The sequence below is a fragment of the Aythya ferina genome, assembly GCF_964211825.1.
Source record: "Aythya ferina genome assembly, chromosome: 3".
NCBI lineage: Eukaryota > Metazoa > Chordata > Aves > Anseriformes > Anatidae > Aythya > Aythya ferina.
Window position 1 is genome coordinate 22,897,304 of NC_140298.1, and position 15,872 is coordinate 22,913,175.

General features: G+C 38.4%; 1 protein-coding gene across 1 annotated transcript in view; it reads right to left on the reverse strand.

Moving 5' to 3' along the window:
• The window catches only part of TP53BP2 (tumor protein p53 binding protein 2), a 46,658-nt gene that overhangs the window by 18,732 nt on the left and 12,054 nt on the right, over positions 1-15,872 (reverse strand). The window contains exons 2-5 of the mRNA XM_084513014.1: positions 8,392-8,539; positions 3,898-4,011; positions 1,916-1,995; positions 889-990 (exon numbers count right to left, since the gene is read on the reverse strand). Coding sequence (XP_084369140.1) covers positions 889-990; positions 1,916-1,995; positions 3,898-4,011; positions 8,392-8,539 — 444 coding nt within the window. The remainder of the gene's footprint in view (positions 1-888; positions 991-1,915; positions 1,996-3,897; positions 4,012-8,391; positions 8,540-15,872) is intronic.

Here is a 15,872-nt window from a genome sequence, read left to right on the forward strand (position 1 = left end):
TACAAAGATTATCTTACTTTCAGAGCTATCTTACAAAGACCACGTTCTATTACCATCACCTGAGTGAATCAGCCAAGAGAGACAGGGCTTCCAAGAGAGGAAAAGGAGTGAGACAGGAGCCCCAGCAGCCGTCTTTGCCACCAAAGCACATTCTGAAGGGCCTGGGAACTCATCTACCCAGATAGTTAAACGTTCCTTAGGATGGGCTTGCGTGTAAAGATTCTCTGCCAACAGCAGCACTGACAGTGGTATTTTCAAGAGTAGCGTGCAGCAAAAATGCTAAAGCCAAATACAAAATCCATGCTACCATTCTGCAGATATGTTCAAAATATTTTTTTCCCTAAACAATTCAGGAGCAATGGCACCCGTGTGCCATCATTAGCTTTTCTGTTATTGTTCAGCAAGCATTTTATAAATCACTGTCCTAGTTATTTCTATCACATGCACACCATCTTTTCCAGACAGTTGCCCCAGGAAACCAGGCACACTGAACTCTATCAGTAAAAAGCGAGATCTCATTACAGGACAGCATTATACCCAGAAACAAAAGCATTGTTCAGTGATCAAGCTGGTGAATGGCTGGTCACCACACTGAACAAACAGGGCTGGCAGAGGCACCAGGATGAATGGCAATATTAATGCTATACGCTCCATCATTTTAGTAAGCTATTGGGTCACTTCAATCACTGGTATTATTTTAATCTTTTACTATGGGATATTTGTACAGATTGACTTTCAAATTTAAAAAGTGGGAGCCAAAGAAATGGAGACACCTGTTTAAAAGAGGTGGGAAAAAAAAACAACACACAAATCTCTAACCCTCCCTCTACCTCATACAAGTCCTACTGCCTTTGTTCTTGGCTGTAAACAATCTTATTCCAAACTCACCTTGTTAGCCAGCATTTGCTGTTGAGCCTCAATTTGTTGCTGCTGACGTGATGCCATTTCCTGAAGTTCAGCCAGTGTCATATCCATCCTTGGAGCGCTGATCTGTCAATGAAAATCCAGAGCATTCTAGAATCTCAAATTGGGCTAGCATGCAATTCAATGGAGCTACTGCAGAAAACTATGTTTAAAGTCTTTAAAAATAGTAACAACCAAGTATTCGATAGAATAATTATAAAGAAATGGCATATTTCTACTTTAAAGAAATAACAACTTTTAAGCCTTTACAGATGTGTGCCTCAATCCAGCAACACACGTAACCTAACATTCTTGGAAAAATAATATTTCCAGCAAAATACCAGCAGCGTTTTAAAGTGGCGTTTCAGAGCCATTTATAATTAAGCTCAGCATGACTCAGCTTTGACTGACTGAGCCCAGAATGATCAGCCCATGGCAGGATGGATTGGTGGTTACAGGTACACCATTGCAATTCAAAGCACTTCTACTTAAGTTGAAGAAACTGGAAAATTTAAATTGGGGATGGGGGACGTGGGGAAATCAAAGGTAGTACTATTACATTAGTCATCTGTTCATGTCTTTTCTTAATCTAGATTCTATCACATAGCCATAATTGTATCTTCTAGAGCAAGAACAAATGACAGACACTAAGACACTAACTGGTTTCAAATTGAAACCTTGAACTATGTCAGGCCATTTCTCTGACACCAAACTGAATGTGGACAGAATCAGTGAATTGAAGAAGAGAAATGTGAATGGGAGTAGAGGAGGGAAAGTGGTGCTGAATTTGCTGCTCTAAGATCACTCATACAAACACATATCTGGCAGCTAACAGATCTCAGAGAGATCTTAAGAACTGAAAACAAGGGTGATAGCTGTTAGAGGCTTCATGTCTATTTTAGAGCAGTCATTAGAAATCGTCTCTTAGTTTCCAGGGTAGGGTTTGCACAAGTATCTTAAAGGAAGGGAAGCCTCTGTTTTTGCTGTGCTGTCCATTACATCAAGCACTTACTCCATTCTCCATTCTTCGATCACCAGGCACTTTCACACCATTTCTTTTTAGGGATGGATCTTGAGACCTCTGCCCAGTCCCTAGATAGAAATTCAGGATAACATAAACAGTAAGACATTTTGGGATTTTTTTTTTTATCCTTTTAAACATAGCATTCAAATATAAAAAAAAGGAGAAAAGGCTCAATAATTCTTTGTTTATAATCTGAACTATTCTTCCCATGTTCTTATCTCTAAGATAAGTTTAAATGATAACACAAGATATTTTATGAAGGGGCTGCTGTTCAATGTTGACATTTATTTTAAACCATAAAGCTGTTCAAAAACAGACAAACAAGAACAGCTTAACCAAAGGTAGGCTATTTCAATATTTCTCTTGTGATCAACAAGCAGCTGGCCTCTCCTAAGTCTGCATTAGAAAAGCATTGTCACAAAACTGGGTTGCCTTCTGCAAATGACATTGCAAATGGCTAATTCAGAGAGATGCATTTGGACCAGTGTCTTAAAACCAAGCATCTAGATGTTCAGGTGTTGTGTTGGTTTCTTTTTTTAAACTGTCTCACAAAATAACATGAACAACAGTTACCAGTCACATAACATGAAATATGCACCATTTAATCTGTAGTTAATTATTTGCACATAGTGTAAAGTTTAATATCACAAAATGTTTTCATTGTGACAGTCATTCTGACAGGAGAGATGCTACTTAACTAGAATCCAACTTAAATGCTTCCATCAAATCACATACAAATCGTGCTTAGATGCCTAAAACTAAGCTCACTAATTTCCCTGTAGGACATACATGCACTACAGGATGAAGCCATCTTCTGTTAGCTTTTTGCCTAGCTGAGCAAATCCCTGCAAGACTAATAAGTACAGCAGAGCTCCTAACTATTCATTTGGTCCCCCTCAAACATAGTGCTTAGCTATCTTATGGACAATAAAATGCGTATAATACTTATATTAAGAGTACTAAGCACATTGAGCTTGAAACAAAATAAAACCTGACAACTAAACTGTGCCATAGCATGTCTACTATATGGAAGTGGCATAGCTTTAACTTTTAATGAACTCATTCCATCGTCATTACACATTTCAAACAAAGATATGTTCAGCTATTTTAAAATACGCTGGGTACAATGCCACTTAACACAAATAAAATGTTTCTGAAACATGGGAAGATTACTGAAGACCAAAAGGAAAAGTGGAGGAGGAAGAACCCAACAGATTGATTTAAAGGTAAATGTCTTAAGGATTCTTCTACTGAATAGATTAATGTGGGATATATGGAAAACCTTGAAAAGCAAAATGTCTTATTTTTTATAGGATTCAAACTTAAGATTTACAATGCAGTGTTATTACGTTTGTAGAGAACTTGGAGACTAACTATTTTGCTTAATTATATTCCTGAAACTAATACAAATGTTTTGATTGTGGGAGAAACACCAAAGAACTCTACTTTTTGATAACTATGCTAAGTTTATCCCCCCTGTAAAATATTATCCAGGTGAAACACACTAAGCTCACATAATAAATGACATTACCAGAAAACAATGTAGTCACTAAATTAAACAGCAGAGATTTCCATTTTTTTAGGAGATTAATCACAGACCTCTAGATATTTAACTCTGGCTAATACATTTAAACACAGTATGTCTCTAATACATTTAAATACAGTATACCTTTGGATGCTATGGTAATTCTGAGCTCTAGAAAAGCTACTAACTTCTCCATTCATATATAACATTGCCTAGACCAGGCAAGGGAGGATGAAGTCTTTACCAAAAATGACTAAGAACCCAAAGGAGAGCAAACAGTAAGAGCAGTTTTCTGTTACTAGCATTCCCTATTCATAAGAAAATAAAGGTTACACCAGAAAGGGTTGCGACACCAACATAAAATATATTCATGGTGTTCCCTTAACCTTGAGGAATGAAATGAAATTTTACTTCAGCAAATGAACCAGCTGAGACCAACACATACCTGATTCCCAGCAGGGAGAGCGCTCATGTCGAAGAAAGAAACGAACCTCACTTCTCTGCATCCCAAAGCGCTGCAAAATATCCAGCATCCGTTCATTATCAGCTATAGGACGTTCTGAAAGATAAAAAGCCAGCTTACTATTGCATCCCTATGTAGCTAGGGCATGTAACAAAAATATCTGTCCATCATCTTTCATTCCAGCACTGTTATTACTGAGGTTCAGTGTGGTCCTAACCCTTGCCCTCATCCAAGGCATTTCTAACTTTTCTTTGGCTCTGCACCACACCCTTGCTTCTGAAGGTGAACCAACACTTTTGAAAAGTAGATAGAGCCCTTTAGAAGTCTAAAGGAAGGAAAAGCTGATGCACCATTGCAGCCCAAGGGAACACAAACAGGCAATTTAGAGCTATTGGCTCAAGTGCCTTAGTTTCGTATTTGCAAATCACTGTACCCACTCACCACCACAGGAGTAAAACTGGTGGACCTGTTGCCCTACTTTTGTGGTACCTCAAACTTACTGCTCCATCATTCCTCTTCAAGGGCTCTTCACCCCAATTCCTACAGGTGCCAATTTGCTTTGTGAGACAACACAGTGACTCAGGTAAGAACCAGCTATTCTTTTCAGACAGTTGAGATAAAGTATCTTAAAGTTACATGCATGAGTTCCACTGAATTGCTTTTCTTGCTCTTGTTCCCAAGTTCAGGATTCAGTCCCACCTTAATTTTTAAGCTTTACTCTTTGCCTTTCAATATCACAAAAATCCAATGGGAGCCTAAGCCAATGGCCTTCATTTACTGACACTCCTTTTCTGTATCACTGTTCTTTCAATTTTTACACACTTCATAGCTGAGCATTCACAGGCAGGATATAATTAAATTACTTACTGTCCTTCAGATATTTACATAAAGGCAATTGCTTTTGTTCTTCTAAACATTTTAACATATGTTTTTATGCCTATTTTAAAAGTGATTGCAGCTATGCAGTTGACTAATATGTTATAGAGGTCAACTTTACGTAGTCAGGATATTGTCAGTATCTGAGAGGCTCGTGATCAGGTTAGATCCATTTGCATGGGGTACCAGATGGACAAGAGACATTCAGAGAAACAAGGCAAGCAGACAAAGACTGAAATTAAATACCACTAGTTCCATTTGTTCTGACAACGGTTTTGTTGGATATTTCCTTTCATTACTTAGGCAAGGGAATAAGAAAAAGAAGAAATCAGAGTAGAGTTCATTCATATTCAGTAGAGAGCCTTTCAAAGCATCTACCTTAATAAAGAATAATCATTTCACGGACAAAATTGTTCGTGTTAAGAATAAATATTTTCACTTTCATAAGAAGAGGAGCTACTAACACGTTTGCAGCATGTGAAGAGCTTTTTTCAACATAAAAGGGTTTCTTTAAATGAAATAAAAGTGCTGCAGCTGTGCTCAAGCAATCTAGGAAGGAAAATTTCTGGAGTCACTGTCAAAAGAGATTAGCTTTACAGAATAAGCAAGTAGGTCACTGTTACAGAAGAAGCAATCTCTTGGCAGTTACTTGTCTAGACAGCTAAAAAAGCTCTTCATCTGCTAAACCTTAATTCCCCCCTCTGAGAAGAAAAAAAAAAAAAAAAAAAAAAAAAAAACAGTGTGACTGTCAGATTTCCATCTTAAAGAATATACAACAGGCTTATGAGATAGCTTTCTAGCAGCTAGGCAATACTTCAACTGAAACTCTATCATCAAGGGAGATGCCCTTTACCCAAGGATTCTGTCAATACCACTCAGTGACTTCAAAGGAAGGTCAATGATATTTCCAAATACCAAACAAAACTACATTTGAAAAGTTCAAGAAGGAAAGAAATTATCAAACCTCAGTTTTTATACCCTGCCCCTTTGGAGGGGAAACAAAACAACAACAACAAAAAAAAAAGACAAAAGCCTTTACATATAGAGACACACTTTTGGCTGCTTTCTGCGGTCAAGATAGTCATCTAACAGAATTCTGATGATAATAGAAAGATCAAGAAAGCTTGCTGATACTCATCAAATTTCAAGCAAAACTGGGAGGACAGGGAAAGCAGTAAACTTGCCCTCATTCAGCAAACTGAGTGCCTCAAGCTAACTTTCAGCAATGTTTCAAACTATGTTTAATACTGTCTGACAACAGAAGCTAAAATTCCTCAGCATGCATCAGGAGGGAGGGACAAGCTACCTCAGAACAATGTTAGTAATTGAAGTCCAAGCATTCATTTTTCAGCATACATCTTCCATTTCTACCTCATAAGGATGGCTGGCATGTGCCATGTTTATTTTAAAATTAAGTTTAACTTGTTCGGTGTAATAGAAGCCACAATACCATCTTGGCAAAATGAGACAGTGAATTTTGCTGACACCTAAAGCAAAATAAGGTAAAGTTGAGAGCATTTTTTTTTCCAAAAAAATAAATCCAAAATATAAATTAAAATACAGTCTGCAAATGATTGCTGGTGAACGTTACGCAGATGTTTAAGAAAGGACATTTTTTATTAGAAATACACATATGCTCCAGCCAGTAGTCAAGTCTTGATGGCATATGATTTTGGACATACATGCACCGGTGTCCATATAAAGAAGTATATAATTAGTCAATATGACAGGACCAGTGAAGGGAACAGGAGTAATTTGATTTCTAAAAGGAGTGCCAATATTTTTATTGTATAAACAAACAATACTTTATTGTTTGTTTTTTTTTGGTCTTGTGACAATAAACTGCCAGTAACCAATAATAACCAAATAACATAATGAGAATAGGCTTTGCAAAGAAAAGAAATTTTGCTAATCTCCGAAAAAAAAAATTCTACTTCACTTTGTTTCTGTATTCCATTCTATTTTCTTCTATCTCCTCAAGTACCAGAGAGGCTGACAACTTGATTGTGTAACTGTAAACAGGCTGTCCTTGACATATCCTTCACAGGCACCTCAAAAGCAGGTCAAGAAGCCAGGTATGGGAAAAAAAGTGAGAAACTGCTCACAGTTCAGTAGAAGTCCGACTTTGGTAAGGAGGTTTTGGGGGATACTTTGGTTTTGGAGGACATTTACTCTTTTCCATCACAACTTTTGCTCTATAATAGAGCATGGAGCTAAGACTAACCATAATTTCAGAGTATGAAACTACACATATATACATGTACACCTAAACCTTTATTTTACTTGTCTTCCATTGTAGAATTTGAAACTGCGTTGATTTAGACAGACCTGGACAGAGACATACAGTAAAACCACCTTCCTAAAATATCTCTTTCCACATTGGGTTGTGGTTTTATTTTACTATCATTTATACAGAAAAAAATATTTTCTTTTCTTTATGTCTTTTTAAGAAGGAAAAAAAATCTATTGTATTTTTTAAAACTTAGAAGTATCAAAAACATTACATCTGCACCAGAAATGACTAAAAATCAAGAGACCAGACTCGAGTATCTCATGCAAATTATCCATCTCACCAAAGACTTCTTTAAAGAGGTATAGGCCTGAGACAACAGCAGAGAGACAGGAACTTTTATTCTTATCGTCTAATTATTTTATAATTTTTTTAAAGCATCTCAAAATAGCTGGATCAAATAACATAATTTTTCATGACTTAAAAATCCTGACAGTGATTCATCTTTTCTACACCTCTGTGCAGCTACCAGGATCTAATGAGTACCATGGAGACAAGAGATAAGAGTCCCTTCCTATTTAAGCCAGACAAGTTAGCCCTACTTCAGCTTTTGAGTTGCTTGTTGACATGTTCTTCAGTCCCAACAAAGCACTACAAGTTATGGAGACCTGAATTTCCAAAACAAAAATCAGCAAGAACACAGAAAAAGAGTGGGGCAGGAGGGAGGGAAGAAAACCAACCACAAACATAAAATCCTCTTCCACCAGCTCAACAGACAAACTACTTTACTGACCTGTCCTCATCTCATCCCTCCTATCCGCTATGTATCTTCTTTAGAAAGTATTTCATACTTTGTATAACTGCAGCTGCTTCTAATAACACTCCTTCCCTCCCAGAATCAATTAATGCCATCGTGAACAACAAAGTCAATATCTGAAAAAGGAAGTTTTCCTTTGCCAAAGCAATTGAAAATATCTATGGAATTTAGAAGACCGTCTATTCCATAGAACTAACAATATTTATCACTCCAAAAAGCCCACACAACCCACTTTGATTATACCACTGGGGAGAAGAATAAATGAAAAACAATTCCCCTACACCCTTCACAGACTCATTTGAGTTGGAGAAGAGCTACCTGCCCATGTAAAAGAACATCCACATGCTTGGCTTTGCTTCTTTTATTTTCAATCATTTTTTGTATGTGTGTACCTTCCTGTAGATGTGTTATTATACACCAGTTTGATGAAGAGATTAACAAAAATGTAAGGCAGACACTCTCTGGGACAGAACCATGTCTTTCAGGTCTCTGTACCCTACGACAACAGCAGCAGTGAATGCCCAGCAGGTGACAAAGCAGGAGTTTAACCTACCTGAGCCACACCACACTTCAGCCAGGTGGCACTCACTTTCACCAGGCTCCTTGCACAGCTCCACCACGTCTCGGCATGTTGTCTCTGGGGTGACTGGCACCTCTGTGAAGTGTTGTTCATTGTTGCTGAGGTATACTGTCAGAAACATCTGGAAAAGACAAAGACAACAGCATACATTAATTTAGAACACAAAACCAGGCAGCATATCGAGGGCACAATTTTCATTAATTGCATTATTTTCAACATAATAGTACCATTCATCATGAACTACTGTGCATATTGAATTTCAAAACAAACCCAGATTTCTTTTTCAGGTACAAGCCAGTGAGATGTTAGAAGTAATCCTCTGCACACTTCAATTATGTTACTGAAGTATTTTTTGTTTGTTTGTTTAACTGGACCTCCTGCTCCTTCCTTTTCTTTTAAGGTAATGTTATCATATTTCTTCTACCTTACCATACTTAAATACTACACATCCATTTGACGCGACAGACACCTAGAGTTCAGAAATTTTCTTTATTGTGAAAAACAAGGGAAGTGACATCCGTGGAAGATGACTGGACCTTCCAAAAAGGAATTGGCATCAATTTGCACTTCCATAACACTTGGCATTAAAAAGTTTCTCAGAAACACAAGCTGACTTGCCCTGCTTAGGGACATGACTTAGTGGTAGACTTGACAGTGCTAGGTTAACGGTTGGACTTGATGAGAGGTCTTTTCCAATCAAAACAACCAAAACAATTCTATGAACACAAGGTGTTCCCCCCAGGTGCCACTAAGAGGAAAGCAGTGCTATTTTACTTGGCTTTCTCTTCACTGCTGTAGATGGATCCTTTATCTTGGGTTGTTATTCTGTATAAACACACCACACAGCTAGGTGTTATTCTTGCTCATGTCTTTCCTGACACAACTAGAAGACACACATTTTAAGAATTAGTTTCCTTATTTAATCTTTGATAAAACATATTGATCACCAGTTACCTTGCTGTATGCTATTAAACATGCAAAGTTGAGCTGCTAGCTAAAAATGAACATCAATTTTCTTCTGAAATCTATTCTGAACATCAGGATCAAGTGCCAGCTCATCATGTAACTCCCAGCATCATAAAAATCAGCTAAATGTCTCCAGAAAGCAATTACTCCACTACAAATTTCAAGCAAGAGAAACCTTATCAAAAGGCTACACAATTCAGCCTTTTCCACACAGATGGAAAACCTGTCTATGCCAGAAAAAGGCACAAATATAACGTTAGAGAATCTTTGTGTCTCCTCATTTTTCTAGAGGGTAGAAGGGGCCTACATCTTCATGAACGATGGTTCAAAGGTCAAAAAGAGAGTCTGATTCAAACAAGGCAAGAGAGATGCATAAAACGTTCTTCTAAGTTTAAAGAAGAGGTCATTGCTACAAGCAGTTATGCTGTGATTTTGTGGGAATACTCTAGAACAAGTCATTTTTGATGAAAAGTGGAATTTAGCCCATTGTCTTCACAGTTTTATGAAGCTCCCCTCAGTGACTCCACCAGCTTAGAAATGCAAACATCTCTCAAGCCTCCAAAGCAGTGGTCTTTCAAATGCCAAGACCCCCTCCACTCCTATGAGAGAAGCCACCTTTATTGTTTTAAAGAACTTCTATGAAAACATTTCCACACTCAAATGTGTGTTATTATACAGAGCACAAACATTTGTCCCACTTTTGGCAGCACAAACACTTCAGAAGAGCGTTTCAGGCCTTGGGATTCAGCACCAACAGCATACACAGTTTCTGATCTCTGATTTTACACAACTCCCCAAGACAATGCTTTCTGATAAATTCCTAAAGACCTTCTACAAATATTCACAAAAAGCAAAAAGCCTGCAGAAGGAGAGCTCAAAACTGCCCCTAATCCTTTGAAAACCATTCAGACCCCTCAACCATTTCCTTGTTGCGTTATAGCAAAAAGTAGTAAGAACAACTCAGAGCTTGTAAGAGGAGGAATGAGTAGAAAGAATGTGGAAAACAAAAAAAAAAAAAGAGCAAAGGTAGCAAAAATTTTGTTGTTTTGCTGACCCAGAGAATCCCGAGGAGGGCAGGAAGGCCGACAGAGTGGGACACGCCGATTTCAGCTGGACTGAGGGCTGCTGTTCAGTCAGAGGGGAGCATCCCCTGCACTCCACCTGCCCCCAGGACCACGGCTGCTCACCCACATGCCTCAGTTCAGAGGTTTGTTTGCTGCTACTCCCTCCCTGGTATGCTTTGTGTGGGCCAGAAACACACCACAGGCATGCTGGTAGGATCAGCTTACCACATGCCTATTATTACTCTGGGAAGACAGGCACAACTGTTGTGCTGTTTACTGTGCAGCATGCTGATGTACTGACCTAAATTAGGAGACAAAGCTTTCCAAATAGCACCTCCGATATTCTGCTTTGGTCTTTCAGCACCAAACACTTGTGTTTTTTTAGATTTAGTATTTCTCAAGGCTGACGGCAAGAGATGTCGTATGCAACCAGGTAAAAAAGCCATTTAATCACAGAAACTGGGGAAGAGAAGTATAAAATAAAAAATAGGCACTCACAACAACGCTTAACGGCACAGGTGGTGTGTCAGCAGTAAGATTTGTTGGCTTTAAAAGAAGAGCTTATAGATGAGAATTAAAAAATTATACAGAAGCATGGCATTACACACAAAGCAGACCTAATTTGACCCTAGCAGGGCTGTTCGCTCTCCAGTGTGCCTGTTTATCTCCAGCCGTTAATCCTTAGGATTTGCCAGCACAGACAGCTACACAGGAAGGATCACGAGTTGTGATTTCCATCCACAATGCTCAAGATAATTACTAACACATTAGGCCACGAGTGCTCAAACCTGCTGTGTGGAGGCCATTTTTGAGACTTGGTGGTACCTGCAGTAAATCTACCAGGTGTGTTCTTGGGATTGAGGGTGAGAGGGAAACACCACTCTGTGCAAATTCCCTAAAAACATGCCCCTAAGTCTGAAAAGTCTGAAGTAACTAAAAAGAACGCAAAATGGATGAGACTTTTGCAGTTACCTCCTTCCATTTCCCCCTAGCTCCAGGGACAACTCTGAGACCATTTGGAAGTCCACCAAGCAGTTGTGCCCCTCCTCTCTCACCCAAGTGGCAGTGACATCTATCTCCATGCCTCCTCTCCTCCACTATCCACATTTCCGTGAGGACTCCAGCCAGGGCTAGTCTGCTTCAGACTGGCTACATCTAGGGAAAGGATTTAGTAACTCATCCTTCCCCTTGGAAGGGTTAAAATAAAGCATCCACTAACCACCCTACCAGCTAGTTTATATTCCTCTTTGATTGTTGTGCAGCAACAAAAGAGAAAAAATAAAAAGACAACTCTTGTGACACCTTGTTTGGAAGTTTGAATCCTGTACCTTACATCAAGCTAGAGTAAAGTGGTCATTTGTTGCTCCCTGAAACTGAAGATGTTAGAACAGTTGCAAATAAAAACCCAGGAATATGGAAAGAAAAAAATAATAAAAACAACATGCAAAAGGTAAAAATCAAACTCAGTTTCAAGGTAGGCATAAGTAAGGCACGTACTCAGCAGTGGTGAGGTCGCACCTGGCATGACAAGAGGCAATGGGGGTAGACTGGAACAGAAGGGTTTCCATCCAAACATCAGGAAACACTTATTGACTGTGCAGGTGACAGAGCACTGGCACAGGTCACCCAGAGAGTTTTTGGAGTCTCCCTCCTTGGGGATCCTCAAAAGCTGCCTGGACATGGTCCTGGGCAACCTGCTTTTGGCAAGGGTTGGACCGGATGACCTCCAGAGGTCCCTTCCAACCTCAGCCATTCTGTGGTTCTACAGAGCAGACTGATGACACTAAAGACACTAAAGACACACTAAAACAAGGGGAAGACAAACCTCATTCAGACCTTACACTTTATTTCAAAAACAGCATCGAGGCAAATGCTGAAATACCTGACAATTCCATATAGTCTTGGATTATGGTTTTTCATTCTTTCTAAGGACTGAGTTTTAGGAATGCCCAGAGAAGGCTGAGAACTTTTAATCAGGGACCTGACTTTAAATTCTAAAATAAGGGTTTAAATTCTAAACCAAGGATCCCTCCAGTATACTTCCTCCCCCCGAGATGTATTCACCGTTTCTAAGTACTGAAAGGCTTTACACCGTAGAAGCATCCCAGTACTGCAGCACTCTTGCAAGGCACCAGGGATGTGCTGTACATCTAGCAAAGCAGTTCCTTTTAAAGTCACACCACAAATTTCAGCTGACTCAGCTACAGCTTAGAAAATAAAGTTTGCAGTTATGGAGCCACCAAATGAGGCAGTTCGATCGGGTGCACCAAGGGCAAACGGATGACCAAGGGCACATGAGCTAAAGCAAGAGACCATTTTTGCAAGGAATGACTGTGATGAATGACTTACAAGCAACTGGATGGGAAAGCAGAGTACCAGACATAAAGGAAGACTAAGTCTCAAAAAAGCCTGACATTTAAGACACAAACCTATGAAAATCCAAATTGTCGTGAATTACAACTTTAAGTCTTCTCAGCATAAAATGTATTATTTTGTTCCAACCTGTATTATTTCTGCATCACCTCCAAATATAGCCACCAAGTCTGGACTGTAACACACCCGGGAACAGGAAGAGAATGTAGCAAAAAAAAGCAACCAAAATAAAGGAGGTCAGAAGAAGGTATCAATTAAAGCCAGTCACACCCCACCTTATAATCCTCCACCTCTCTCCTGCACACCAGTTCCAAATAGCCTTACACTTGACAATCAGACACGTGTGCTGTAAGCTCATCAACAGCATCATTTCATATAATTGCACTGACATTAAATAAACCATAACAGGTCTCAACAGCTGCTAATCAGTCTCCAACTTAAAGTGAGATATTAAGAACGGATAGCTCTACAAAAGCAATAGTCTATGAACACACTGCATTTTGGCTCCTACTTGGTGACATTAAAAACAAAGAACAGCTTCCAGAACTGTTTGGAATACAAGTCTGAGAAAACACATGCCTTAAAATTTACATCTATCCAGCAAGATACCGTATATATATATATATTTTTAATCAATCTCTCCCTTAGGTAAGAAGGCCTCAATTACTGATTAAGATGGAGGAGACACAGAAATGCAGCTTACTTTACTCTTGAGCTTTGAGAGCGTTTCTGAAAGGATCAGAGATATCTTACTCCTTAACTTTTTGTAAAACTGACATCATACGTCTTAGCTATTAAAAGGCTGTGAAGTTGGACATTTTCCAATTAATATACAAACAATATTAAATTATGCTGCTTAAATTACTTGAGCAGTAATCTCAGAGTGCAAATATTCAGTAGAAAACTCCATTATTTTGTATGATATGGTTTAAAATAACAAGGTCTTCGCGAATCCCTGAAATTTAAAGGATAAGCATACTATTTTCCCCCCAAAGATCTAATTCAGGTCATTAAATTTCAACAACGGACAACAATCTTCTAGAGCAAAACTCATTAACTTATAAAATATTACACACAAATAGACGGTCCATTAAAAATACCAACTTACCCCTGTTTTTCACTATTTCCTTAATTCCTAATCTACTGCAATCTTTTCCTGCATACCATGCAATATACAATATGAACAGTGGCATCTATTCATGTACTATTTTTCATCTTCAAAGCATTTTATAACCAGGAAGTCCTGACACAAGCAAGCAGTTTCCTACTTTACAGACTGGGAGACTGAGGCATACAAGGCAATGACAGAGACAAAAACGTTATTTGCTTGCCAAACAAGCACACTGCCTCTGAAATCATGATTCATTTTATTATCTTGCATTAGAGCTAATAACATAATTTTTGTGCCACATTTCATATTCTCTGTGGTTTAGAGTGATCGTTAATATTCTTGAATCGCATAATACTCCTGTTGCTGGCTGGTTGTCTTAACTCGCATAACAAATTCTTTGATCTCACCTTTAAAGATGCATTAAAAGTCACTCTTAAGGTTGACAATGCAACATTTTACAGCAATATTCTCTCTATTGTTATCTGAGTTATGCCTATTATATGAAGCTGCAAATGGTTCAGGATAGACAATATATTTTCCTACAACATGGAGAGCATATACACCTGACGTGCTGTATAAACAAGTCTCCAAAAAAGAGCTCATCACATGTCCTTCAACAACTTCACCGCAAAGTATGATTACAAAGCAGCAATGTATACCACTGAAAAGCCATTGTTTCAAATGCAAAGTAGCTTTTTGAACAGCATATGGGATGGAGAAGAATGACAACACAATTTACATCCTGAAATAAAATATATTTTTAGAAGATAATTTTAGTTGCCTGAAAAATTAGCACCACAGTTTTTACAATGAATAGATTATCAGATTTTAAGTATAGATAACAAATGAGAAGTAACTGATTCCACCCACAGACCTGATACCTAAAGTTTTAACTACAAGTCAGTTTTTCCTAATATAAAATGCCTTCAAACAAAGAGTTTTACATGGAAGCACCTTACCTAACGGGAACACTGACACTGCACCTTCCTAGATTGCCATGAAGGAATCAGCTGCTAAAAGAGATATTTTTGCTGACTTGATGTAACTTTCTAAACAACAGAAGACAGGCTGCACAACTGCAGATTTTCATGTTCTGAAAAACAGCATTCAGAACTGGCATGCAATTGCGGGGCCTCGGTTTGATTTTTAATGCAAAATATACCTTAATAAAGTAAATCTGTGAGCCTTTCACATGAAGTTCCTCAGAACCTTAAACCAGTCCTTTAGTAGGCAACGTAGTCACTTATTGTACCAGAAAATTAAGGTAAGCAAAAGATTATATAATAGACTTACTAGAAGACAGGCACACAGGACGATTGCTATCCCTGATTTTTTCGCATGCAGCTGTTCAATAAAGTTAGGTTCAATAGAAACGCAGAGTGAAGTTTAATATTTACCTATAGCCACACCCAAATACAGCGAGTCAGGTTCCTTCTGTCTCATCTGCAGCATACACTGGTCCGTTTATATTGTACTGGCTCTTAGCCATAAATGTGAGAAAGGAAGTTATGATGCAAGGTAGGTGGAGTACTGTAGGAAGCACCATAGAATTGTTCAAATTATTCCCAGTCTATATAAAGCATGGCCTTTTTCCCTCTCAATTGTATCGCAGGAGAAAACAGGACTCAGCCTTTACTCTCAAAGGCATGGTAGTTACTGCTTATATACTTTAAAGATAAGTTTATTATGTATTTGTATTTTATCTTTGGTAAACTTGTCAGTTTTTCCAGGGTTTAAAACATAATGTAGACTTCCATGCACTTTTGGGCATGAAAAAGGGAGTAGGAAACAGCAAAGAGAAAGCTGCTTTTCTTTTCCTCCTTTCCTTTTTATTTATAAATCCTTCAAATAGAGAAAACAGAAAGAAAGCCATCTGCTTTTGGTATACATTAGTACACTGGGCAAAAGCTACAGCACAAACATTAATCTCTGCCATATTA